The following is a 27,696-nucleotide window of genomic DNA, read 5'->3' on the forward strand; positions in this document are numbered from 1 at the left end:
GGGGCAGAGCTGAAGGAAATAAAGCAGTAGTTGTCACAATACTATTGAGGTTGGTACCATGGGTTTGCAGGGATGCTAATCTGCTCTGTTGCCACCTGCCCGCCCCCCCCACCCACCCCATTATCCTGTGGCTGCATTCCAAATTTAGGTTCAGGAGCTGCAGAAGATCAGGCAAGGGATTTTAGAGCATTTACCGGATAGTGATTTTAAAAGTAGGCTTTGGAATCTACTTTATACGCTCCGTATATAGAAGACATGAATGTAGGCTTTTCTCCTTTTAGAATTTGATTCTACTTAAAGAATTTTCAACTAATGTAACTTACACTAACAGGTGAGTGCTGTATATAATTTTGCCATGTCCATTCTCCTTCCTTCATATAAAATATTACCGATAATAATTATGAATGTTAAAATACAGATACATGCTAAGCAGTCTCATGATAAGGCCCTGAGAATGGTGATGGAGTGATTTTTTTTGGCCTAATTATATATTTTTTTTTCATATAGTCTTGCATTATTTTTGAGGGTCTTAAAAATATCCTTAAAAATATATTTTTTTCATATAGTCTTGCATTATTTTTGAGGGTCTTAAAAATATCCTGTTCTCCAGAAGCTCCTTGTATTATGTGCTAGAGGAGCCTGTTATCATAATTTGATATTACAATGCCTATGAAAGTCCTTTGAAAATTGAAAACACTAGAGAAACATATTGTTATTGTGCTTGTTCTGTGTGTTATCCATAAAGCTCGCATGTCACACTTCCCGCAATAGAACTGTAAAATAGACATTGAAGAATGGAGAAGATTAAGTATGGCTCTCTGGAGACCAACAAAAACGAGAAATTTCTAAAATCAAAGCAGTCAATAAGAATGTATTGTGGTTGGAATGAATATTCATGTCCCTGTGCCTTGCTTTGTTGTAGTAGCAATATTTAGGACATACGAAGGAGAGAGAGCTGGATCCTTTAAATTGAAAACATAATTCTGGGTTTATTGCTGCCAAATCTTTGTTTTGTTTTTTGGCAAAAAGAGAGCCCCATCTCTTTTCAGGGACTTGTGTATATTTATTTTTAAATTTATACCAGACAGTGTGAGAATCTTTTGATTGTAGTTGCCCTGATCCTTTTTTTTTTTTTTTAAAGTATTATGTACAAAGATTTGGTGACCAGTTTCTTTTCTTCCTGTCTTATTCTTTGCTTTTAGTTTCTTTGACTTTTTGGGGTTTTACATACTTGTTTTTTTAGTTCATAATTATAAATGAACGTGACACTTCATCATCCCAGAAGTGTGGCACTTTGTCCTGTATTTGAACACACTAATGTAATGTTAACTAATCTTCATGGAGTTTTACAAATATTTGTATAAGAGAGAAAGAGAACCGGGAAGAAAGTGAATATGAAACTTTGATACTTGTCTGTGCAGTACAAATACTCTTAGGTTTGCCACATGAAAAATGCACTTCTGTTCAGAGAAAGCTGCCTTTGTCCCTGCTCGTTTTGATTTTTATCCTCTTTTGTTGCTGACTTGTTAATTAGGATTGCTCTTTGTCATGCCATGCAAAGATAGGTTGTTAGCTGCTTTTATGCTTGGATATAAAAGGAGGGTTGCTCATTGGCTCATTGGTATCTTTTTAGGCCATTCGTTGGCATTTACCAGACTATCATGAGCCACTGAGATAAGAAGTTATTTGCTGCAAATTCTGTAGCAATAATATATTTGCTGTATTCACATTAACCCAAAACTCATACTTCACTTTTAGATACTTCAAAGCAAAGAATGAAGATATCTTTAACTTTTTTTCTGTTTGTGGCATTGATATGCTAAATTGAATATTTGTTTGATCCTCTGTTTTCTTTTCAATTAACAACAAAATACCTTTTGGTTAGTTTGGTTAGCACCTCAACAGAAAATTAGTATCTCTGATTTCCCCGTGAATTTTCCCGTAGTTGCCCTTTTCTGATTTTAGTCTTGGTATTGTATTGTGAGGAAATCTCATCTCATGTTTTGTCACGAAATCTCTTGGCCCAGGAGGTCCCTTGTAGTGGGTAGACAGCACGAATCCCAGCGTCAGGCTGGTCGTGAGCTCTCACTCTGCCACTTGCCAGCGTTACTACTTTGCTCAAGTTAACTTAAATGCATTAGCCTTCAGTTTCTTAATCCTTTGAGTAATAATAGCATAATAATGCGTAGAACATTTAGCTCAGTCCAGAGAGAGTAGGTGCTTCATATTAGCTATTTTTTCCCTAACTAGTGTATAATCTGAATTTTTATCTTCACGGGTTGTCAGATTTCTTTGATAGAATCGTGACTTCTTAGTTTAAGAGTAAGTAAAAATATTTCAGATTAATCTGTTCATTGAGAAGTTTTGAAAATGGTATGCTTAGGACAGTTTGTTTATTCATTAGTCAAGAGCAGAATACAATATTTGGAGCTGCCATTTTGAGGTTATATTTTGTAAGTGAAATTTCTGTGCTCTTTTGAGTAAAATTTACTGTTCAATTTATTCCTCTCTATTAAAATTACTGTATGAGAACCTAACCTCCTGCATTTGTGTAAAAATTTGGAAATGTCATGAGATTGCTGAACTGTTATTCCGTTAAAGGATTTTCTCTAATCCTCTGATCGTGTCAGTTTGGATTAATTCTGTCTGTATATAGTAGATTAATATTTGTGTCTGAATAAGTCAGTGGAAAAGCTTAGGAACATGTAGCCTCATACTCATGCTCGACTTTCTAATCATAAAAGTAGTATAATTTTGTTTTACATGTCCATATGATAATAAATAAGCTCACGTTAAATATTTATATGAATATTAAATAAGGGAAAGAGGAAATGTTTTCACATACACATTGTACAGGTTTATATCTCTACCCTTGTTGGCAAGCGATTAGTTTACATTTGCTGACAACTTAAAATTTGTCTTAGCTATACTATAATAGGTTTGTATTTCTTAACAACCTGCCCTTAAGAAAAATATTTATGAAAGAAGGCCTCAAACTTCTTTTCATTTAAAGGCTCTTAAAGGCCAAGTTGGCGTGAAGCTTTTAAAACAAAACTGGATCCGGAATGATGATGGTTTATTTAACAGACGAAGAAGAGTATCTGTTCCACAGCAACAGATACTTCAGTGAGCTGGAAATGAGAGAGCAGCTTACGTCAAACTGGAAGTGGTGGGAACACAAGGATGGCTTTTCAGTTACCTGCTCTTTTTCATTAAAGCCTTTCCTAACCAAAGGGCTGAATTGGTCTTTGTATTTAAGCAGAAACTAATGATGAAAAACAAGGGAAACTACAGTGTTGCAGTTGGTAGCAGAGTTGGAAATAAAATACCTGGAGTAAAGTGTAAAGCTAATGAGTCAATCCTCTCTCTCCCTCTCTCTTTGTCTCTCTTCTCTGCTTCTTCCCTTCCCCCCTCCCCTCTTTCCTTCTAATATTTAGCAAAGGACCTTTATGGATTAGAGCTAAATTGCTATTTAATCCTTCGGTTTCCTTCTGTCCTTTGGATAACAGTCTGAGGTCTATTAAGGACTCACATCACCGTGGTCTAGTTGTACAGAATTGAGAATGTAGCCCAGCTATATTACTAATTCAAATGCTATATGAGCTTGAGCCAAGGCCCTTAACCTCAACGGTAGTAATAAGTAAAAAAATCTATAATTATATTTTACAGCCAGCCTGTCAGGAATGTTTAAAAACAATTACAGCTTTTCAAAATGTTGACTTTTTCAAGGTCGCGCAGTATATAAGTGCAAAGTGATATGATCATGTAATTCTAATTGCTACTGGTACAGAATTAAGACATTTGAGACGAAGAGACAAAAGTCACATAATTCAACTCTTAAACAGGCTTAAAATGAATAGAATGATAGGATTGGAGGTTTGGGAATGTCTTGTTTGGACTTGTAAAATTGACAGAATCTCTAACTGCTTCTAGCTGTTTTGGAAAAAAAAAGAAATGCTATTTGGCTATGCCAAGCATGCTAGTGTTAAATGACCTCATGTGAACTGTAACATTTTTGTCCTACTGTTGTCATGACTTTGTATAAATAAACTAAGATAAGGTTGTCTGGTTCTGGGAGGTTCTGACATAGAGATTTGATAAGGAAAATGTAGTAGAACTGGAAAAGGTGCAGTATGAAGGGAAAACTGGTTGACATTTAATTTGTCAAGGTTTAGTGGCTCCATGCCCCGGTGAAGTTTCTCTTTCCTATGGGGAGGCATACATTAAACTCTGGAGCCCTTCCTTTCTGTAGGCCCCTGTTGAACTATGTATGCTCTGCTTCTTTGTACTGAGGAATAATGCATCAAACCAATGACTCTGTCTCAGCAGTTACTGTTAAGTCATTGCTTTCTAGACTGGCCTTCTTGATATCAAGGTATTTTAAAAGTAACATAACTCAAGTATCCATTGGGGAATTAGGAGAACGAGACTTGATCAATGGTTAGCACACCCACATCCATTGAAAGAGCTGGCTTGGGTTGCATGAGTCATCATCTAATAGGGTGTCCTCCTCCTTCAGTCTGGTTTACAATGCTAGTCATCCCAGAGGGTGTGACAGGATAGCTGGGAATATTTGTGGTGCTCTCTTAACAAGACCAGGGACTGGACTGTCCCTAAATGAAATAACACTCAATCTGCTGTCTGAAAACTGTTAAACTTCCATTTTCTTTCTTGGCAGTCTACCCATAGCTCATTTCGTGATTTATGCAAACCTTAAAAATATATGTGACTATTTGCTGGAGTAAATGTGGCTTTAATTTTAAATGGTGCCTGTGCCTGTGTTTTTCTGTCTTGGAGTGAATGGCACTCATTTTGTGATCAAGCTCATTCCTGTCTTGATCAGGGACTTGTACTAAATCAGCCCTGCGAGTAGCCTTTGTTTTCACGGGAAGAATACTAAGCTCCATGTTATTCTTTAATAATTGTTTTAACGCAAGCTAGTATTCCCTCCCCCTCTGCCCCCAGCCGATAAGTCACAAAGCCTCTGTACATTACAGTGTTCTGATTTATTCTCATTTTATGTTTCTCTCTCTGAGCTGAAACATGCTTATGAATAAAGTATTCTTATACTCTCAATGAACTGATTATATTCTAAAATTAGCCTTTCTTGGGACTTATTAGGAGTCGTAGAACTTCGGAAATACTGAATAATTGATACATACAATATATAATAAAATCCCTTCAAACTAGCTTGGTCTAAATTCAGAATTTAAACAGGATTTAGTGCATGCATGCAATCACTGGAATAAACATCAAGGATATATTGCTCAGAAGGACTAATATACCTTAAAGAATAAGAACTATGGGTGGTTAATATATCAGTGGTGTGCACGTCAAAATTCTGGATTTCTCTTGAGTAGTAAAGAGGAGATAACATACATAAGTAAATATATAATGTGTGATAGTGCTGCAATGAGGCAAGTGTAGGAGAAAGAGATGATTTCTGACCGGAGATTGTGAGGTAGGGCTCAGGAAGAGGAGCTAAGAATGAACACTGTAATGAAAAATGGGTGGAGAAAAGATGATTTCAGGCAATAAAAAGTATGTACTGTGGCTTAGTAGGAGCGAAAGGTACATTAAGGGTTGTAGAGGAAGATACGGTATCTGATGACTCCTTGGCATATGCCGTCACAAACACTATGTAGGCAACTGGCAACAAGTCACATGGAATGCTGGATGAGATGCCTGGGGAAGTGTGGTAGCAAAGAAGGGGCTTTCAAAGGCTTTCAAGCTGGCCCTTGAGGGAAGGGGAGGATTTGATTAGGAATCTTAGGTGTTCCCAAAAGGAGAAAAAGGAGTATAGACAGATAAAAACAAGAGTAGTACTAAGACCAGTTTTGTTGTGTTGAGGTGGAAAGAGAAAAATGAGTTAGCCAGAGTGAAGATTCTTGAATGCAAGGCTAAAGAATTTAAACTTTGTCAAGATTGATTTGGGAACTTTTTGACACTCTCTTGCTGAGAAACCTTCAACTGATCAGAACAGTATTTTGAGATGGGTAGAAATATGTGGGAAAGTTCTGGCAGGTGGAAGAACTAGAAGCAGAGGCAGCAGTTAGGAGGACTGAATAAATTTAGTAATGATATTTGAGGTAAAAGTTAAGGGAGGCAGAAGAATTAAAAATGATTATAATTTAATCCCCCAAGTGATGGTAACAAATTGAATATGTTTGATGTTTTGGGAGAGAATATTGATTTAGCCAGTAAATGGATTCTTTTCATTGCAGTATAATTGATGTATAATGTTGTGGAAGTCTAAGGTGTACAGTGTGTTGATTTGAGTCAACACATATTTAATGAGCACCAATTATGTGTTGTAGGCACTGGGGTATAGTGGGGTAAAGATTAGGTCTCTGCCCCCATGGAGCTTACATTTAATGGGCGAAAGAGACAACAAACAAGTTTAAATATATATATATGTGTGTGTGTGTGTGTGTGTGTGTGTGTACACACATATATATAGAGTCAGATATATAATGTCAAATATATAATTACATATATTTGATTATATGTATAGATATAGATAGATACATAGATAGATAATGTCAATGATAAGTGCTCTGAAGAGAAAAAGCAAGGTAAGGGATAAGGGATGATGAAAAAGAGGGCAGTGTTTTAGAATCTGTGAGGTAACATTTGAGTAGAGACCTAAATGAAATGAAGGCGGGAGCCTCCTCACTCTCTGGGGAAGGGGCATCCCCAGCAGCACAGCAAGGGTAGCCCCCAGACCAGCAAGGAGACCGCCTGGCCGGTGGAGAACTGCACAGGGCAGAGTGATCGGGAATGAGAAGAACAATGTAACTGGGGAGTAGGGCATTTGGTGTCCTGAAAGCCATGGGAAGAGTTTGAATTTTTTTAGGTATGATGGGAAGTCACTGGGAGTGCTATTATGATCTATGTTTTCAAAAGATCCCTGTAGCAGCAGAGTCGGACAAGGGGAATGAATAGTTAGGAGGCTATGGCAGGCCTCCAGGTGAGATAAGGTGGTGGTTCAGAGCCAAGGGTGATATAAGGGAGGTGGTGAGAAGTGATGGGATTCCATATATATTTTGTTTCCTTCCATGTATATTTTGGAGGTAGAGCAAATGTGTTGATGAACTAGATGTGGGTTATGAGAAATAGACTCAAGGAATATCGCCAGGGTCTATATGATGGGTTTGTGTGAATTAGTTCTGCCTTTGCATAAGCAGACCCTCTCAGCACATTTGTATGAAGAAGGCTCCCTTCCTCCCATCAGATGTACTTGGGTGCTGGACACCACAGCTCAGTGAGAGGAGCTCAGGCTGGGCGCCTTGGTCAGGCATCCTTGAGGAGGGGTCAACCTGTGCGGTCAAATGCAGCATGCTAACTCAGCTTTTGGCCTGAGCAACTGGGTGACTGGTAGTGTCATCCCCAAATGAGGGAGACCAGAAGAGGAGCTAACTGGGATTGGGGGTGGAAATCAAGTTCTATTTTGTGTGTAAGTCTCAGATGCCTGTTAAACATCCTAGAGGCAATGTCAAGTGGGCAGATGGAGATGGACTCTTGGTGGGGAGCCATCAGAGCCATAGGGAGGTTTGCTATTTCTGAGTTTGAAATGGCTGTGTGACAAGCAAGTGGAGCTGTTAAGGCTTAGGAACAAAGATTTAGATTAAAGACGTAGATTGGGAAATCATTCTGGCAAAAGGAATGTATGAGACCTTTGAGGAAAATTAGACTTAAAAAAAAAATGGAGACTGCCTTTGGCGTATTATTCGGTAGTGGAAAGTGGGAGATAACTGTATAAAAGCAAACCAGAGGAAGATCTGGGTAATCAACACTGTGTAAAGACAAGGAGTAAGAGGACAAGGGCTTGTTGGGAAGGTCATCAAGAAGCAGGGCTTCAGAAGGCCGCTGGAGCTTTTGAGAGTACAGGTAATAGTGGGTGTGGAGGCAATTGGCAGGGAATTAATAATACAAACTACTTTCAGAAAATATGCACTGAAAGGAGGTAACAGGGTTATATGTTGGTTTTTCAAAACAGGCTGAAGTTGTGTCTGTATTAAGGCAAAAATCAGGGTACCAGTGAAGGAGGGAAAGGTTGAAGGTACTAGAAACAAAAAGGATAAATGAGGGAGCAAGGTTAGGGAATCTGGAGGATATATGTTTAAAGGAATAGGTAAAGAAGTTAGTCTCAGAGATGAGAAAGGATAGATCTGTTTTGCTTTGAGGTTTGGAGAGAAGGAAGGGAAAATGGGTATCAGAAACAGATGTTTTGCATAAGAGAGGAAGGAGAAGTGAGGACAGTTGGTTCTCTTAGTAAATCTGTGGTCAGGGTCATCTGTTTTAGGGGGCACCACTGGTATTAAAGGCCTGAAGAAAGTGGGGATGGGAATCAATAAGAAAAAAAATTGTCAAGCAATGATGAGAGACCAGCTGGAAACAGGAATAATTTCTAATAGCTCATCAATATTTTTTCTGTGGGCACAAGAGCATAGGGGAATTGAGAATTTCAGAGAAAGAAAGAAAGAGAGATGTTGTATGGAAACTAATTTGACAATAAATTTCATATTTTAAAAAAGAGAAAAGAGAAAGGAAAAAAAAGGAAGGAAGAAAGCAAGCAAGAAAGAAAAGAAAGAAAAGTAAAGAGAAGAGAAAAGAAAAGAAAAAAATTAAGGGCACTTAGAACCGTGGTTTGTAACCCAGAAGAGTGCCTATCAAAACTACCTGGGGACATTTTTCAAAAAGCTGTTTTTCCTGAAATGTATCAAATTGAGGTGTGGGAATAGGACAATTACATGGGAGGGGAGATGCTTATATGTATTTTTAGAACATTCTGTGTGATTCTGTTAAGCTTTCCCCTCCACCTCTAGTGAGAAAAGTGTTGTGGATTTAGGATTAGCAGGAGATTAACTACAGAGTGCAGGCTGGGCGGGAGTAGTGAAGGGTGGCTGCAAGGGAAGCAAATGAACTGAAGGAATTAGAGTAAGGTTTTCTGGAGTAATGTCAACAACAATAGTAAAATTTGGGGAGTGTGGTTAGCTAGTTAGGTTCCTGTACTGCAGAAATTTACAGAGACTGCATATGCCCATGAATGTCTAAGAATGGGATTTTAATCTTTTAAGAAAATACCTGACTACAGGACCCTCCCCCGCCCTTGTTTTAATGGAGCATTTGTGGACAATTTCTACAGAGCGCATTGTGAACATGCTGACCTAGAGAGGTCCAGCGATGGCTAGTTCCAGATTGATTTAAAAGGAAAGCCCTGGGGAAAGGGAAGCCGTTGTGGAAAGGGGGAATGTCCAGGTTAAGCTATTGAAAGCACAGCTCCCAGGCCTATGGCTTTGTTGGTGGATAGCTGGGTTACTATCTATCCTTCCATTTAAACTCCTGTTTTCTACCGCCGAGTCCAGTGTCCGTTGGAAGTTGCAAAAGACAAAAGTCGGAATTCATGAAGTATTTACATGCGTTATTCAATAGTTTCTCAAAAACAGGTTTGGATAAAGTCTCTATGAAAGCAAACCAAAATCTAAGGACCTTTTAGGATATCTAGCCTTTTCCTTAACTTTAAGGACAAACAAGTGGATAGCTGTCAAAAGATATACTTTGAAGTCTTGGAGCACTCACTAGCAGTGACTTAAAATTGGGGGAGTTTACCCACTTTTTGAGGAGAGGCAGTGTCCTAGGCTCTGAGAATGCCCCCAGTTTATACTACCTGGGCATTGGACGGACGACTGTTTTTCCAGTGTAGTATAGTCTGTGAGTTTAAGGTGATTAATACTGAATGTTGTCGCATAAGATTTCCAAAGAAGACAGTGATTGGTGATTGGTGAGGACAGTGATTGCTGGCAGGGATTGGGTGTTTATATTGCGTGATTTAGTTTCTAACAAAGATGTGATGTGAATCTTACGAGTATACAAGTCCACTCAAAATACTGAGACAAACCAAATTAGAAACGTTCTGAATAGTTTTCATTTGCCCTGTGTGTGTTTCACAGGTTCCAAGTTCCCACGTCTGTGCCAATATCATTCCGTTCCTTCCTTCACATAGCTTATCTTTATTGATGAGTTTTCTCTATTTCAATAAAAAAAAAATCATACATGGGTATTCTGTTTGGCTATAGATGTGTACTTATGATAACTGCGTGTGACCCAGCTGAAGTGTTCAGAGCACATGGAAGTCACTTACTGGTGACAGAAATACATTCTATATGTTTATTTTCCCCTGTGGATGCCTGAACTTTCTTTTCTTCACAGGTGAAGTCAGTGATAAACCTTTTGTTTGCTGCGTATACTGGAGATGTATCTGCACTTCGAAGGTATGTTAACATGGTGGCATATGGCTTAGCATCCGGTTTACAGAGGTTTATAAAGTTGCTTCTGGGCAAATGGCCATTTTAAGGCCAAAGTCTCATTTCCATTTCTCTCTAAGGAAAATGACCCGAACAAATTTATGTTAAATCCCCATCTCCAGTGACTTAGACTTCCTGTGTAGTCTTGTCCTTTTCTACCTCCTGAAGAGCCCAGACCTCTTTTCTCCCAAGTGGAGACTGTTCAACAAATCTGGCTAATTAATGTAGTGTTTCATTGGAGTTGAATAATGCTGTCTCAGTCCCCATTTACCTTCCCTTTCCCATCTTTGGAGGTGAAGGGGGAGTGAAGATAGGGGCATTTAGTGCTCTGCAGATCACCGGGGTTAGAAAGGTTGCATAGGACTGTGTACTTTACATAAGATCTCTTGTATAGAGTTGCAACTGAATTTTAACATGGAAAAATATCTGTGCTTATTTTCTACCTTTGTCTAAAAGTCAGATTATACGTCTATCAACAGTACTTTATTACAAACTTCAGAGTTGCTAAGAGAATAGATCTTAAGTGTTCTCACCACAAAAAAAAAATTATGTGATGTTGTAGGGAGGGTTAGCTAACACTACTGTGGTAATCATATTGCAGTATATAAATGTATCAAACCCAACACGTCGTACCTCAAACTTACATAATGTTCTATGTCAATTGTTTCTAAAATGTACTTTAAAAATTAAATGGAAGTCTGTTTAGTACTTGTAAACTATAGTGTAAAATGTTTAAATAGTGAAAGCATTTAACTTCAGTAAAAGGTGTTCATTTCTTGCCCTTCTGAGGCACAAACTTCAGTATGCCACTGTTCTTTGAACAATAATGTAATGAAGCTGAATTCTGTGAGAAATGAACATTTCCCTGTATCCAAAAAGAGAGGAAGTGGCATTTGCCCCAGAGGCCCTCACATCCCCATCAGTGAGCCTGATAGAGGACAGCATCTGTGACACAAGACCTTAGATGGAACTGATGGGGTAAATGTTACAGGTGTGAATTAAATTTTATATGTAACGAATAGCCGTTCTTACACATTTTCAGATTTGCTCTATCAGCCATGGACATGGAACAGCGAGACTATGACTCTAGAACAGCACTGCATGTAGCTGCTGCAGAGGGTAATCCATGAACCATTCATCTTTTTTTCCAGATGTAGTTTCTACTCAATACTAAAATCTACTTGTTTTGTTTTGTAGGTCATGTTGAAGTTGTTAAATTTTTGCTGGAGGCATGCAAAGTAAATCCTTTCCCCAAGGACAGGTGAGAACTTATGTCGTCCCCTTCTAATTTATAAATGGCAAGTCAGTGTTTTATTACAATCCAGGGCTATAACATATGAGTGAAGGTGTTCTTATTAAATCCACCATGTATATATTGGAGACATTCTTGAACTCGCAGTGGTGCCTTACAAAGGCAACAAACAAAACCTTGTTTCTGCTAGGGTGATCATTCTCCCTCCGTATCCTATTTCTCATATAAGGATAGTCTCTTATTTAGAATTTTTCAGATTAGTCTGTCAGTCAGTACACTGTATGAAGAAAACAATACTTATGTTTGGAAAGAGAAAATGGGAATTTTGTCCTTGTGGGGCTTCTAACTACACAGGGTAGACAAGATGAACGTTTACAGGAACATATTAAAAATGTGCAAGAAAACTACTGTCACAGAATGCTAAAATGAATATTTTGGGGTTTCTTGAAATTCCTAGATTTGTTTGGTGTCAGTTTTAAAAGGCTATGTGGAGTTGAATTTTAATCGGTGCTTTGGGGAAGAGATGCGATTTGAAGGCACGGAAAGAAGAGAAGGGCACGCTGTCTTCAGTGGGAGAGATCTGCCTGGAATACATTTTGCTCCTCTCCTCTCTCTCCTGATCCACATGGCAAACTTCCATTCATCTTGAAGTAAATGCTGTCCACAACACGGACAGTGATGGAGGCTTGAGAGTGCAGCTTATATATGTATGTATATACATACGTATATATGTATATATATACATGTATGTGTATATGTACATATACACGTATATATATATACACTTATGTATATATACATACGTATATATATACATGCGTATATATACGTATATACGTATATATATATATATATATGCGTATATATACACGTGTGTGTATACATATATACCTCAACTCTGTGCTCATATACTTGCGTGTTATGTAGTTGGATGAGCCAGTAATGAGAATATAGGTTTAGAAGAATTGAAGGAAAAAATACTTGATAGGGAGGTTTGTTAGGTATGATTAGGAGTTTTGATTGGATATCTGAGGGTTGTATTAGTAAGTCTGGAGCAAGCTGATTATACTCTAGCTGTTAGATCTTTACTATTTTTTAAATTAGAAGTTTGGGTTTTATTCAAGCTGGTTGCAAGAAATGCAGAAGAGTTAGGATGTGTCTGAAAATTGTTAGCAGTTTTCTAAGTATAGTAACACTTGGGTTATCTAATCAAGACCTTTGTTGGCAATGTTCTAAAACCTCATGTCAGGGGGGGCAATCCTCCCTTTTATCCCCAAATGTAATACCAGCTCTTTCTAGAGCAAGAAGTTGAAGAGTGTGTTTCCCTTACCCAGACTTGTGCCCTGTGTTTATAATCCCAACTAAAACACTATTTAACACAGGCTGGAAACATTTACTGTGCTTTATAAAGATTAAGACGTTTTGCTTTTGGGGGTTTTTTTGGTTTTTTTTTGTTTTTTGGGGTTTTTTTTTTTTTGCCTTAAATTGGCCTCTAGGAATGTGCTTTGTATGAAACGTTTTGGTTTTTGCTTTAAATTGGCCTCTAGGAATGTGGAAGTAGAAGTACCCATTTGATGGGAGAAGTTAGCTAAATAACTAACTTGGTAACTGGGTATTCAGCTATTCTAGAATATAAGCCAAACCAAGACAACTCCTTTCTCTATTTTGTAGAATCTGTGTCACCTCAAATTGTAAAATAGGCTTGAGTGAATTTAGTGATGTTCTTTAAGTTGACAATTTGTATTATTTCATGGAAGAAGAGTTGTCAAAAAGATAGCTTGCAGTTAACGTTCCATTTTCTCAGGAAGACAGGTAATTATATGTTGTAGATGACTGGAAAGTCCCCCACCTCCCAGTGTAAGGCCACGGACTCCCTAAATTAATGAAGGCCAATATGGAAAAGGAGCTGGTTTTTGAGAAACATACAGATACATGTAAAATATGACTTACCTGATTTAAAAATGAAGATTACCCAATTTTATCCAAGAATATTTTTTGAGACTGTTTAAAAAACCTTTCGGTTCCATATTGTGACCCCATAAAAATGGGGGTAAAAGGTTAAAGGCAGAGACGGAAAGGAAAGGAGAAACGGAAAGAGAAAAACCAGAAGCTGATGAGAATGGACCATGAAAAAATGGAGTCAGAGCGTCTGGTAGCCATGGACAAGTGACATAAGTGGAGAGAGAGGCTTCATAGTTTGTGAAGTATTAGGGGACGGATTCTCGCACTCTCATTTACTTGGGTTGCGAGTTTCATAGTATCATCTCCTCTCTCAAAAGGCTGATCAGCTGATTGATTGCTGCTGGCAACCCTTCTTTTCTCTCCTCTTCAGTCTTCATCTCTGTCACTCTGAAGAGCACGCGCCAGAGACACACTTATAGTGGAAAGGGTAGTTATTTTTCTGGTTGCGTAGTGGTCCATTTGAGCCCCTCAGATGCCCATCCTTACCAGAGATGATGAAAATGTTCAGTTCCTCTGGGGCCGATCTTGCTCCTCCAGTGTATGTTTGGGGCCTAATGAGGTCAGAGTTCTTTCCAGACTTCTGAGATTTATCGTGATTTTTGAATTGTCAGGAACACAAATTTTCTATCAAAGGATAGGGTGATGGATGTTATATACCTGAATTTTCCTTGAAGGTTTTATTTAAAGGGAGAGCCTGTGGGCTTTTTATGAAATTGAAAACCAGGAATCCAGAGGAGTCTATTGTATCTGTCAACACGAGAACTTCCCCTCCCACAGCACTTAGATATGTAAACAAGATCCATCTGTAGAAGATCGTTTTCTCTTCCTCCCCATTTCTCAAGTTGCCTGTAGGACCACTTTTTGAATGATGAGCCCCTTTCTGTTTTTCTTCAATTAATTTTTACTTGTAACGTTGCTAAAATGGCTAAAGTTGAATGGCTCTTAGATCTGCACTTAGTATGTAAGGATGCTGAATTATCACCTTTGTCCAGGAATTATCTAATGACCCAGTGCACGTTCTGCTACTTATTTAGGTGGAATAACACTCCCATGGATGAAGCGCTGCACTTCGGACACCACGATGTATTTAAGATCCTCCAGGAATACCAAGTGCAGTACACGCCTCAAGGAGATTCCGACAACGGAAAAGAAAATCAAACGGTCCATAAGAATTTGGATGGATTGTTATAAAGGTCTTAAGCCCAAAATATAAATCACTTACCTATTTAATTGTGGAAAATGATTATGAAGAACATGTGTATTTCTATCTGGTAGTGATGTCTATTTTACAACATTTGTCATTTCAGTGTTACTGGAGTTTTCTTCACTGTACACACAGGACAAATCTGATCTCTTTGGGAAAAAATAGAAATAAAACAATCTCCCTCCATAATGTGAGCAATATTTACCTCGTGCATTGTATAATTTGATGTAAAAGAAATAGTTACCAATGCTAGCTTAACTGTGTGGTGGTCTTCATGATATATTTATGTGTGTTTTGTGAATTTTTCAATTTGTATGATGAACTTAGGCATTTATAAATTAAGTTTTGTTGTACAGTCTGTCCAAACAGGTCAAGGCTGCCTTTAGAAGCAAAAGAGTGTGATTTTCAGGACTTCAAATGTAGAGTTAGAGCGTCTGAACAACTATCTGCACGTAGGGTTATGTGTTTTAAATGTCTCCCATCACCCAGCTTCATGACGTGACTCTTTAAAAATTAAAATAGTTAACAACTTGTTAGTGGCATAGACCAATTCTGATTAGACTTCATCAGGGAATCTGTTCAAGATATGTTTGGTGACCAAAATATCTATGTGAATGTAGTTATATAATACTTTTGAAAAAAGTTCCTTTTTCTATATCCCCTTTAGTCCAGCCTCTCTTCCCAGACATCTAGCTATTTGCCTCTTCGCTTTAGCTGGGAACGTGGGTGCTGGCACACTATGCAGTTTTCATGTTTTCCACCGTAAGTCAGAAAACGCCTCAGACATCTGGCATCCGAGCTAGAACTATGCCATTTGTCAATAGGCGATGAACCAGACACGGATGACTAAGCTAAGTACAAATTAGCCAAATTTGGAAAAGGAAAGCATGTGCTACCACGGCTCTTTAAGGTCTGTTTCAGCTTTCAGGATAAAGATACATTCAGATAAGCGCTCTAAGCTACCAAAGTTATTAGGATGGTATGGGAACTGTAACAGTTAACATTTATTTTTTAAACCTGTCATTAAAAGCCTGCACCTATTTGGGGGACCCCTAGATCACTCCAGTTTTCTCCTGCTTCTCTATTGTATAATTTTTGGTGGACTGATAATAAGAAAAGGCCATTTAATTTTAAATTGAGACCCGTTGTTTGTCCTAGGGAGGAACCGCACATATGCTTTAGCCTATCGTACTTCAGAGGTAAAGGGGTTTGCTAATGAGGATTTTTGGTATTCAGCACACACACAGGCACATACACAAATGGACTTCTCTGAGGCCGTGTTTTGTGAAATGCGCAAAATCCTCAGCTACGTGAATGCTACTAGTTGTTGCAATGTGGCAAATTCAGCAAGTTCCTTTTTTTTTTCCTTTTGTATCCGCACACACTGCTGCTTCCAACCTTTATCATGCCTAATGGCCCCTTTTCTGCTCCAGCAGCCTCCAAATGTTTTGGGTTTTGCTTCCAGTCTCAGTTGGTGGCTTCAGCCATTGCCCTCCTAATACCTACACAGCACCTCCTTTGGTGGAAGCGTGGCCAGTGTTCCCTAACAGCTGCATCAGGCACGAAGCCATTCCCACGGGTGTGCTGTTGGGGGATTTGGTGGACGGGCATCGGCCCTGCTGCTGGGTTCCCGCCCCACGGGTCTACCAAGCCGTGCAGACAGGCAGTATTTGCAAAATGCTGTAGAGGAACGGCATTATCCCCAGAGATACTATGGGATAGACATTCTTTAACTGAAATCAACTGAAATAACTTTGCTCAAACAGCAGCTTGCTTTGTGTGATTAAAATGAAACATTAAGATGATTCAATTGTGTGGCTTAAAGGTTACCAGCAATTTGGAGGCTTTAATAAAAAGAGGTTCTAACCATTAATTTGGAACAAAGAGAGTTTTCATCTTTTTTTCAGATCAAAACTATTTTGCAAAATCTGTGTGGTTTAGTCAAATGTGCCCTTATTTACCCATAAGGTTATTTATTTATGACTGTAATGCCGGGTCCTGCTCTGGCTGTTTGCTGTTGGCTGGTAATAACAAGTACACTTGGTTTAAATGCTTTTGACTGTGCTCTTAACTGCTGCCATCAGTATACTCCAAAGATCTCTTTGTTTTGGCTTTGGGATCATACGTGCTTTTTCTGTGTCATGAGAGCTCTCTATATGGTCATGTTCATTTAAAGCTGCTTACACACTGTTGTTTTGGTAGTCTCAATTCTAATGACCTCATTTTTGGGCGTAATGTGCTGTATCCCGCTACTGCCCCACACTGCCCTTTAGCTGCACAGCTGGATTAGCTATCAGCCGTTTGATGCTGTTATCTGTCTGGCAGGGGCTGAATGACCTGAGGTTGGATATAGATTCTTCCTGGGGACTGTACAGCTATGAATGTATTTGCTTCCAGAACCTCCCAAAGTGAATCTAATCTTGAAACTATAAATTGTAAGTATTCTGAAATTGGGAAATATTTATTTTAAATGAAATCAGGTAGTGTTGCTTTTTACAGCATAATAAATACATGTATCAAAAAAAACCCTGTAAAAAATGAATTTTTTTTTAAAACAACCAAGGTTCTCTTACATCACTGGGTTGGGAACTCTGCTGAGCATATGGACTGTCCCCGGCTGGTTCAAATCCATTTCTAATGCCTACTCTGAGCCAGGTACTATGCAAGGTGTCACCTGGGGTTATCACAATAAGAAGAGAATCTGGTAAGGAGTTCATCCTTGAAGGTGGGAGGGTGGACAGGAATATTTCCAGTGCTCTAGAAGCTAACACTATCATTGTGCAGTTAGGACATGCTCAGTAAATATCTGGAGAACGCAATCGTTAAACATGTCCTTCACCAGGAGGGGTTCTAACCTCCTTTCATGAGAAGAGAGGCTGTTTCCACAAAGCCTTGGCATCTGTTTAGGAGGCTGAATCTAGTCCTGTCACACTAGGGTCTGCTTGGGCTGAGTTGTAAAACTGCAGCTCCTTACCGGTTCATGGGGATATGGAATGGCATTCACGTCCAATGCCAGAAACCCCTGGTCTATGGGCTTAGGGTTAGCATATGGTTTTCCAACCATAGAGATGGTACATGAATACCATGGCTGCCATTTTCAACTGTAAAAGTTGTTTGTCACAAAATAATTTGCTTTGCTACAGTAGTCAGACAGTGTTAATCGTCTGCATTACTGACACTTTAGGACTGGAAGAGACATCAGCCATCTGTAATTGAATCCCACTCTTTCATAGATGAAGCTGAGACCCAAGAGTGAGCTGTGATTCAGAACTCTCAGTCTCATGTTCTCCAGCATCCTAACACACTGTGCCCACTATGGACAGAAGGCTACTTGCATATTAGCTAAAACCTCTCTGTGGAATTTTAAAGTGAAGTATAAATGCTACAATGTTAAGCCCTGCAACATGTGGTTAAATTGAGCTATGCATATATACATGTGCAGATAGAAGCAGGACATCAGTGCAGGGGAAACAAACAGATGAACAATACCAAATATAAGAAATTAAATTATTCTTGATACAACATGAGTATCTTATTTTGGTGGAATTTTTTTAACGGCTGGGTAATCTTCCTAATTTCACTTGCTAACCCTCATAGTGAAATGAGTAAATTCATGAGTCATACACCAGATAAGCACAGGGAAGCAGCCCATGAATGTGTTAGGTGGTACTTAAAAAATGTGTTAGGTTAGGAGAAGGGGTATTTTGTAGTTATATAAAGGATGTGATTTACTAGAAGATTAGGGAAGGTATGTGTGTTTTGGGACGGGAAGGATGAGAAAATTAAGTCCGTTTTTACAAAGGGGCAAAGATTGGGCATTTTATTTCTATTCTGGAGCCTGAACCTGATTCCAGGCCTCTACGCCTTCCCCCAGCTGCCTCTCCACATGTCTTTTAAAGAGTCTACTGGAATTGAGTCCGACAAGCAGTTGTGGTAACAAAAGATTGCTTCATGTACATAAAACAGGGAAAGGCTGCAGACACACCAACACTAGGGTGTTCAAGTGGTGTGATGGCATTAAAAAATATAGAATGTGCGTAGTTTGATAATACAAATTTGACAGCTTCTTGTCAAAGGTACCATTTAGGTACTTTTACATTTGTATGCCCGATATAAATTTAAGAAGTCTAAAACTGCTTAAGTATGTTCTTTTTTTTCCAATTGGTCAATCTTGTAAGATGTTTAATTTCTCAGTATAGCATACACATAACCGGAGGCTAGTTCACCAAAGTTTGGAAGCTTCAGTGTGATCGATTGTATCTTTTAAGAGCTATATAGGGGTGCCTGGGTGGCTCAGCCGGCTAAATGTCCAACTTCGGCTCAGGTCATGATCTCACAGTTTGAGCCCCGTGTCAGGCTGTGTGCTGACAGCTCGGAGTTTGGAGCCTGCTTGGGATTTTGTGTCTCCCTCTCTCTCTCTGTCTCTGCCCTTACCCCACTTGCACTCGGTCTCTCTCTCTCTTTCTCAAAAAAAATAAACATTAAAAAAATTTTTCTTAAGAGCTATATAAATTCATCTTAGAAGGTTCTAAAAACCATTATTATCTTTAGCCTTGCTATAAGTGCTTTAAATGCCATTTCTATGAAATTGTGCATATTTTTATATAACATTTAAGTTATCTTCAGCTTTTGGCCATGTCTGCTTCACAAAATCTTAAGTTTTCATAAGACGCTTGTACTAGAACATATCCAGTATCTCAAAACATCTTAAGTCCCAAAAAAGTGGGGTCTTAGTCTGGTTTTGTTTACCAATGTTTCTCAAAATCTAGAATAGTGCTTGGCTCATGGCAGGTGCTCACTATGTATCTGATGAACTAATAAGTGAATGAATCTTAACTAACCAAAAGAAGCCACTCAAGTACATATCCCTTACCTTGGGAATAGCATCCTAGTTCAAATAGTTACCACAGTTTTCAAAGCAAATTCTAGTTTTTCCTGTTTTCCCTGGATTAGTCATATGTGAAAGGAGTACTTTGTTCATTAGGACTTAATATTCCATTCTAGGTCATGGGCAATAAATAGATTTCAGTCATTTAATGCTAAATAAATAGCTCAATCTATTTATTGCCATCTCTGAAATCTCCTCCCTTAATATATTAGGAGAAACTTTTCCCACGTGGTACATAAAAGCTCTATGCTTAGCAAACCCTCTACAAATACATAACTATATAAGAAGTACTCTTAAACCACACAAATATCCCTAAGCCAGGATCTACATGGTGGTGACTCGTTATAACGATCAATTATATGAGAATACAAACTTCTGTTGGCTAGGCAGGGCCTTATCTACTGTAGAAATACAGTTCTCTATGTTTATTACAAAGAAACTTTATATTTCCTAGATGTAAATACTGCAGATGCAGAGATGAGAACGGTCCTATTTGTTATGATGCCAGAATTCAAGTCTCCACCACTCTTCCCTGACGACTCTTCAGATAATAGTTAAGTTTAACCTGCCACATTTATGTCTAAGTGGCGATTATGTCTTTCATCACACTATTTTTTTTCCGGCACACGGTGCCTTTTACTTTGAGAAGGTCATGGCTTTCTAGTTTCCAACATCTTTGGAGAAAAATGGCCCCTTTTGGCGTGGGCGCAGTGACTCCTCAGGAAGAGCTAGCTCCTCCAATCCTGGGATGTGGGGCTGAGATGCGGCTTTGGAGACAAGCCAGAGTCCCACTTTACATGTATTTTTAAGTTAAAAACTTGTATCAGCAGTACCAAAATTCGTTTCAAAATAACTGCCAAATGATTCGTGCGTTTGGAGGCAGCTGTGGTCAGCAAGACTGGAGCACTTTTTTTTGTTTGCTTTTTATGGTGCACACTGCAGCTTATTCCAATAATGCCTCCTGCCTGCTGTCTTCCCCTGTCCCTTCCGCCACTGCGGTTCTGACTGTGAGCAGGCTGGGCAGGGGCAGCGCTCAGGAACGCGCTGTTATTAACCTTGCTTAAAAATAAGAACTCACACATTTTTACGTTTAATCATAAGTAGGAAAAAATGAGAAAAACATCAAAATGTACTTAATGCCAGTAACTTTTAAAATCTTTACACCGAATGCCGTTCATAAGAGACTAACAATCGAATTTCAATACTTGTTAAGAGTAAACAAAACCTCTGGGCTGGCGCAGTAAAATGAAACCGTGCCAGGTTGTTCTCCAAGGGCAAAAATATACCAAATAAATGCCAACAATGAGAAACAATACCTTTGTTAATGTGCTCTTCTGTGTTCCTTCCTCATTTCAATTTAAAAAGTCCATGCAAAGCCAGCCAGACTCATGTGGGTCTTATGTAAAAACCGAGAGGAGGAAAGCGCCATGTGCATATTGTATTAAACGCAATACGTGAACTTTGGTTTTAGTTTTAAAAATAGACTTCAAGAAACTTCATCCCCCCCCCCAGAACAATATGGCATTTTCACACAACAGTGTAACTGTGGTGGTGACAGCGGGGGGGAAATGAGGGCCCGGCTACAAAGCCAGCAGTGTGTGAGAGTTATCTGGAGGAGCCTGTCAGACCCGCCCTGCTCAACCACTGACCTGTGTCAGTGCAGGTGAAGAAAGATGGTAAATGACAAAACACACTTCACAAAACATCAGAAAGCAGTCTAGAAAAAGCACAGGAGAGATAATGGAACCATTTGCAAATGTATTTGTCAGAGACACACATTTATCAGTGAAAAACATGCAATTCTCAATGCAGTTATACAGGACGAGTTTTCAAATGATTTGATTCTCATATTATCTCTGGTTAATTATTTGTCAATTACTATTTTTTCTTCCAGATTTGAAAAGTTTATGCCCAAGACTAAATACCAACTAATAACAATAAAGACAAATTAACCCATTTAAGAAACAATGAATTAAATTTCTGAGTTGGTCTTAACTTCAACTTTTTGCATAAAAACAGGATTTTGCCTTGAGAGAGCTGTTGTTAACAGCCTGGCTCCCTTGAATAGAAGTGGGAAGACAATTTCATTTACTAGGGACCATGATAAAGGCAGGAGATAGGCAGCTTTGGATATTCAGGTTTAAACAGAAAAAAACTACTTATGAATTTGGAAAATATATTTCCTTCTACTGATACTAGCCAGTAACATCATGCCATAACAAACAGAAAAGCAGATTCTCCCAAGAGAGAGAATTTGCTTTTAGCTTTAAATGGCTAGAGTGGAAGAACACAGCTTGTATCCCTGCCTCTAGATACAGGATGGCTACCTTCGGTAAACACTTTATGTACTTCTATTCAACTTAGCTTTGAACTATTCCATAGGTAAACCAATGGAAAACGTCCAGCCATATTTAAAGCAGAGGGAACAAATAAGAATTCTCCAGAATAGGAGTGTGCCAATCCTACATCAAGAAGTTCCCTGTATGACCATGTGGTCTACCCAACAACCTGTAACAGCTGGGCATGGACTTTGTGCACAGCATTTACTAAATGCTACTAAGCCACCATCCCCCTCTCCCTCTTCCCAAAGGATTCTCATTCTAGTCCTCATGTGTTCAGTGTTATCTGGATATTCTTCATTTCTAAAACCCACTCTATGGGGAGGGCCTTTCAATTTTACCTTTCATAAGATGCATGAAGCCCTTCAGAGTAACAGACGTTTGTGAAATTAGGGAAAAATCCACTTGCTATCAACAGGTTGCAGCAAATTTGTTCACCTTTGTTTCATTTCCCTAGAAACACAGGATGTGAAGGAACAGAGTAGCAGGAGGGAATCACAGATGGGAAGGAAAAATGTCGCCAGAGAAGATGAGAAAAATTCATGGTCTATACTGCATTCATCTGTGAAAAGATAAAATGTGGTTAAGTTTATTACACTGCTCTCATGAAATGCAGATTCATTTATTTAACACCCCTTGTCTGTTCTACAGTGGGGTAGCAAGCAGGAAGACACTTTGAACAGCAAATAACCACCATGGAATTAGAGGGCCTTCAGCATGTGCTATGCACCCTTTTTCCTGGACTAATCGAGACCTTTTTTATCTAAGCTGATGGATTATTCCTCTGCAGCCTGCCGGCTTAATTCTGTCAGTTCGTCCAGGCCACATAAAGCTTTCTGCTGTTGTGCAAGTCTGGGGGCAGAGCAACGTGGCAAATCTGCTCGTGTAAAAACGGGTGAGGCAACGCTGCGCGCTATGCCAGAGGGAGGACGGGATGTGGGGGAGGTGGTGAATCTCCTTAAAGGCCACGCAGTAGGAATGATAAATGAATGTCTTTCAGGCACACACTAGAGAAGCAGAATTATTAGGAGTCCCTTCGCCTCTTCCGGCAGTGCCGCCTGGCCAGCTGCACTGAATGGGCCCCTGTAGGCAGTATGCTGCTCACCCAAAGAACACCAGCCTGCCACTGACTTCCATCTCAGCTCCATGCTGGGCTCTCCCCTTAGGCCAGGCGCTCTCTGCTGGGGATGACTCTGTCCTCTGGCAATGTCTGAAGACATTCATGATGGTCATGACTGGGTGTGTCACGACCCACAACTAGTGGGTAGAGGCCAGGGATGCTGCTGAACGTTCTACAACAGCCACGCCACCCAACACGAGGAAATCATGTGGGGCCCAGAATACCGACAGAAACACAGGACTAGGGGTGCCTGGGTGGCTCAGCCAGTTAAGCATCTGACTTCGGCTCAGGTTATGATCTCATGGTTCAAGCCCCATGTGGGACTCTGTGCTGACAGCTCAGAGCCCGGAGCCTGCTTTGGATTCTGTGTCCCTCTCTCTGTCCGCCCCTCCCCTACTCTCTCTCTTTCTCTCTCCCTCTCTCTATTCTCTCAAAAATAAATAAACGTTAAAAAAAAACCCACAAGACTAAACTGTTAAGCATAAAGGTACGCTGAGAGGAATAAATCAGGTAACATGTGCAATACCTAGTGTGGTAGATGGGAAATAGCAGATGATTAACCAATGTTCCTGTTGTACTTGTCAGCTTTGACCAGAGGCCTCTAGGAGAGTAGACTGTTTCTCATGTAGTCCCAGAGGAAAAAGTTTATTGTACAGGAAATCCAGACTAAACAAATAAGTCATCCTGCAGAAAACACTGGTGCTCTGTCTCTCTTGGACAATTTCCTCCGGAGCCTGCACCGCTCCTGTTCCTGACCATAGTCCAGAGCTGCCGCCTCCAGACGTGGCGGAAAGAGCCAGCTCTCAGAGAGGGAGCTCCATTTCGGAGCATCTGCCCTCACGCCAGGAGACGCTGAATGGAAATCGTGGCCACGGTTGAGGACAGATGATGTGAGACAAAATTTGGAGAGTAATCCAATTCTTATTTTGTCTAGCCAGTGCCATGCCCATATTATAGCCTCTTCTAGCTCTTTTGGTCTTCTGAAGATTTAGGCTGGAGGTGTGTGTGTGTGTGTGTGTGTGTGTGTGTGTGTGCGCGCGCGCGCGCGCATGCACGCGCATAAAATAGGTTTATTTCCCCCTACAAATGGAATGAAGGAAATCATCTGGAATGGCATGGAATGGCCATGGGGGGTCATCCATAGACCATAAAACCATTTCCTGGCATTTATTGAGAGTATTTAAATTGCTCTTACAGTATCATTCCAAGAGCAGAGAGAAAGCAGTCACACTGCTTGCACAGAGTGGGGCAACTACTCCATCTTATTTTCTCAAGGTCAAGGGGAATAATGGTGATGACAGAGTTGGAGCTCTGACTTCCAAATCCCAAACACAGGCCTCTCACCCAAAACCTACTCAGTCCTGTGCAAACAGCTTCTCTATGGTGGATGTTTTGAATGAAACAAAGCTCTGCTTTTTCTGGGAGGCATTCCAGGAGAGTGGACAAGAGCATGCACACTAGAGACACATCAGGTGGATTCAAATATTCATGCCATCATTCACTAGCTGTTTGATCTTAGTCAAGTTATACAGTTTTGGGGAGTGGGGTGGCTCTTTACCACACTGTAAAAGTGAGAATAACAATAACACCTAACTCGGAAGGTGGTTGTGAAGACTGAATAAGTTCCTACCTGTGGAGTGCCCGGTACACAGTAAGTGCTTAGTAAATGTCACCTATTAATGATGGTCACGATGATAATGTAACTTGCATAGGAACAACAAAGAGGGTGCAAAAGAAGATCTGCCATTTTGTGGTGCCACCAACAGATGGTACATCCTTGGAACAGGGCTTTCTACATATTGTTCCATTTCTGTGTCAGGCTCATAAGGCACTTTTTAGCAGAGTCAGGGGATACCTTCCAACAGAGGGTGCATCCTCGCACATATAAAAGGTTCATTTTACACATGCCAACAGGAACAGAAGTGACTTTTTGTCATTCTCAACAATCAGGAAGGTGTAAGAAATTACAATCCCTGAAGATTTTATCCCGTGCTTCTTCAGGTGAGAAAAAAGGACCAAGAAAAAAGTTACATTCCAGAAACTTGACTCCAAACAGGTGCTACGGTCACACACACGCATTCCCTGAACACGTGGCTGAATGACCCTGGGCATCTGAACAGCAGCCCCTCTGCCCCGCTCTCCTTTGCCTTCCCTGACCCCCTCCCTCGTTACTGAGCACACGGTCTATGCAGGCCCCAGGTACACAGTGATGAAGAAATGATAGCAATAACTCAGAGAGAAGTTTTTTAAAGGATTAAACACATGTTTAAAAACACACTGGAATCGCTTCATGTGGGAAAGAGCTTAAACACCATCAGCAAAATTCCAGCCAACTGAAAAAAGGCTTTAGGAGGAAGGATTTCAGTCTGACAGGCAAACAATACTATTTGATTTACTGAAACACTCTCCCAGAGGGAGATCCTCTCTATTGTGGACAGCCCTGTTCCTATTGTGGTCATGGCACTCATAACTCTGTCACTCCTGGAACCGTCTATTCCTGGCAGGGGCGAGCCGTACAGATTAGCTCTCAAGTGTGAAGCAGGTGAAGCCGCTTCATCGCTGCTGGTGAGGCGTCTGTCATTATCATAGCCACCAAGGGCCAGTCCTCTCCCTTAAGAAAAACGGCACTTCTTTACCCAGACACAGCGCTGAAGTAACAGGCCGGAGGAAAACAGTTTCTTACCAGAGAAGTCTTAGCTCCCTAATATATGAAGAACTTTACAAGGACAACTTGGAAGGGCAGAAGGGGAACTTTTAAATATCTGAGATGCCATTTGGTTCTCGGAAGGGCAGAGAGCACCGGGAACAAGGCTCCCGGGGACCACGTGGCCCGTGTAAGCACACCAGGCTCCGACGCGTCACGCGGATCTAGAAAGTGCCCTGGCTGGCAGAGGCTCCTTCCAGCATGCAGCGGACAAGCCAGGGGTCTGCGGGCGCCCTCCCAGCCTCACAGAGCACGCGGTCCGTGAGCGCGGAGAACACCCTCGCCGGTACTCACCATAGTGTCGAATTCTACAGGACCCACTATCCGAGACACCTCGTCAAACTCCTCAGGAGACATGGGGAGAAGATTGTCTGTGGTCTGAAGTCGAGAAGGATGACTAAAACGGGGAGAAAGGAGAAGGAGATGTTAATGTCTAGAGGCACACTGGGACACCTCATCCTCGGCCTGCGACAGAATCATCACTGGACACTTTCAGTTCAGCTGAGTGCATACACTCGGACGGTACGTCGGGAAAAGCATGGATCGCGGGAGGTTCGCGTCCCCAGCCCAGCCCCTTGGGAAACGTACGGGACTCTAGAGATGTGAGTGGGAAATAGCCAGACTGGACCCTGTGCCGCTTCTGCCTGGTTGGACCTGTGTGGGAGCGTGTGCGGGGTGTCACCCTGAGAGGATGATGCCTCGGGGCGGCCCGTGGCCCCAGAGGCACCAGAGAAATGTCTGGGGAGTCCCTCATCCCTACCTTGAGGTTTGTATGCAGATAAAGCTGCTCCAGAGTGTTTTTACATGAAGGCTACATCCATTCACCCCAAGACAGTGCTGCAGGCCAAATAACTGACAATGACTTTTCCAAATTTTTTTCTACCTTTTACAAAATGAAACAACAAAATAAAAGCAAGCGGAAAAAGTGTATCTCAATCATCACTTTGGCCTTTCCTCAATTGAAAAAAACTACTTTCCCACTCTGATCAATTTTTGTTCATTTTATTTATACTTTTTCAAAGTATCAGTTTGGAGGGAACTTATAAACCTTAAAAACAAACTTGGGTGGTTTTCTTTTCTTTTCTTTTTTTGTTTGTTTATAAAGGCAGTTTAATTCTGATAGGCAGTGACACCGGGATCTCTATTTAGGATCTTTCCAACAAGTCCGACCGTGGCGGCAGCAGCAGCAATTACAACGAAAAAGCAAAGTACAAGCATCTTCACCAGGCCCCAGCCAGGAGCAGGGCTGGATTGAGGTGTTTAAACATGGCACTCTTCTGTGTTCACTTACACTTCAGACACAGAAATCAATTCAGTCTTGATGTATCCAGTTCCTTTAGGGCCATCAAGTTCCATTGGTTCTGGAGCTGGAAGCAAACACATCGGGTACAGCTTTCCGTTAGCAGACCTCACACAACAACAGATGGTCAACATTCTTTCATGAAAGTTTTACCATTTTTCTTGACAGTCAGGTTAGAGTGCCGTAACTTTAAGGGGTTGTGACTTCCCTGCCTGGGTCACCTGAAATCCTGGGGGGAATGTAGGAGCAAGTCAAAGGGAAGGGAGGGGAGCTCAGTACAGAAGTCAAGCTGAGAGGTTTCTCCTTCCCAGGCTTGACATCCCGCAGGAGTTGGAGCCCCAGACGTGTGAAGTTCTGTCTGATGTTCTGGTCCTGGCCTGGCTGGTGTGATACACACAGCTGTCAAGGTGAAGCTGGGGGCGTCTTCTTCCCAAAGCAATTGCGCTAATATTGAGATGCCGGCTTCTAAAATGTAATAAAATTTGTTGGCGTGTTCCAAACCAGATCAGTCTAACTTGAACGTTCTGAAATGCAATTCAGTGAAGATGGAGAAGCAGGTGACCTGTGTTCTAAGCCTAGGTGTGCTCTTAACAATAATCACTAGAAATAATACGATCTAA

The 27,696-nt window shown here is 40.5% G+C and overlaps 2 protein-coding genes across 4 annotated transcripts in view; one reads left to right on the forward strand and one right to left on the reverse strand.

Moving 5' to 3' along the window:
* Positions 1-16,598, forward strand: part of GLS (glutaminase) — an 86,500-nt gene extending 69,902 nt beyond the window's left edge. For all 3 annotated transcript variants that reach the window (XM_045034150.1, XM_023259558.2, XM_045034151.1), the window contains 4 exons: positions 10,213-10,274; positions 11,350-11,426; positions 11,505-11,568; positions 14,556-16,598. In XM_045034150.1, coding sequence (XP_044890085.1) covers positions 10,213-10,274; positions 11,350-11,426; positions 11,505-11,568; positions 14,556-14,712 — 360 coding nt within the window. In that variant the 3' untranslated portion in view covers positions 14,713-16,598. The remainder of the gene's footprint in view (positions 1-10,212; positions 10,275-11,349; positions 11,427-11,504; positions 11,569-14,555) is intronic.
* A 4,753-nt stretch (positions 16,599-21,351) lies between these two features.
* Positions 21,352-27,696, reverse strand: part of STAT1 (signal transducer and activator of transcription 1) — a 42,758-nt gene continuing 36,413 nt past the window's right edge. Inside the window, exons 23-25 of the mRNA XM_006935443.4 lie at positions 27,068-27,143; positions 26,071-26,173; positions 21,352-22,514 (exon numbers count right to left, since the gene is read on the reverse strand). Of these exons, the coding sequence (XP_006935505.1) occupies positions 22,500-22,514; positions 26,071-26,173; positions 27,068-27,143 (194 nt within the window). The 3' untranslated portion in view covers positions 21,352-22,499. The remainder of the gene's footprint in view (positions 22,515-26,070; positions 26,174-27,067; positions 27,144-27,696) is intronic.

The sequence above is a fragment of the Felis catus genome, chromosome C1 (assembly GCF_018350175.1).
Source record: "Felis catus isolate Fca126 chromosome C1, F.catus_Fca126_mat1.0, whole genome shotgun sequence".
Classification (NCBI taxonomy): Eukaryota; Metazoa; Chordata; class Mammalia; order Carnivora; family Felidae; genus Felis; species Felis catus.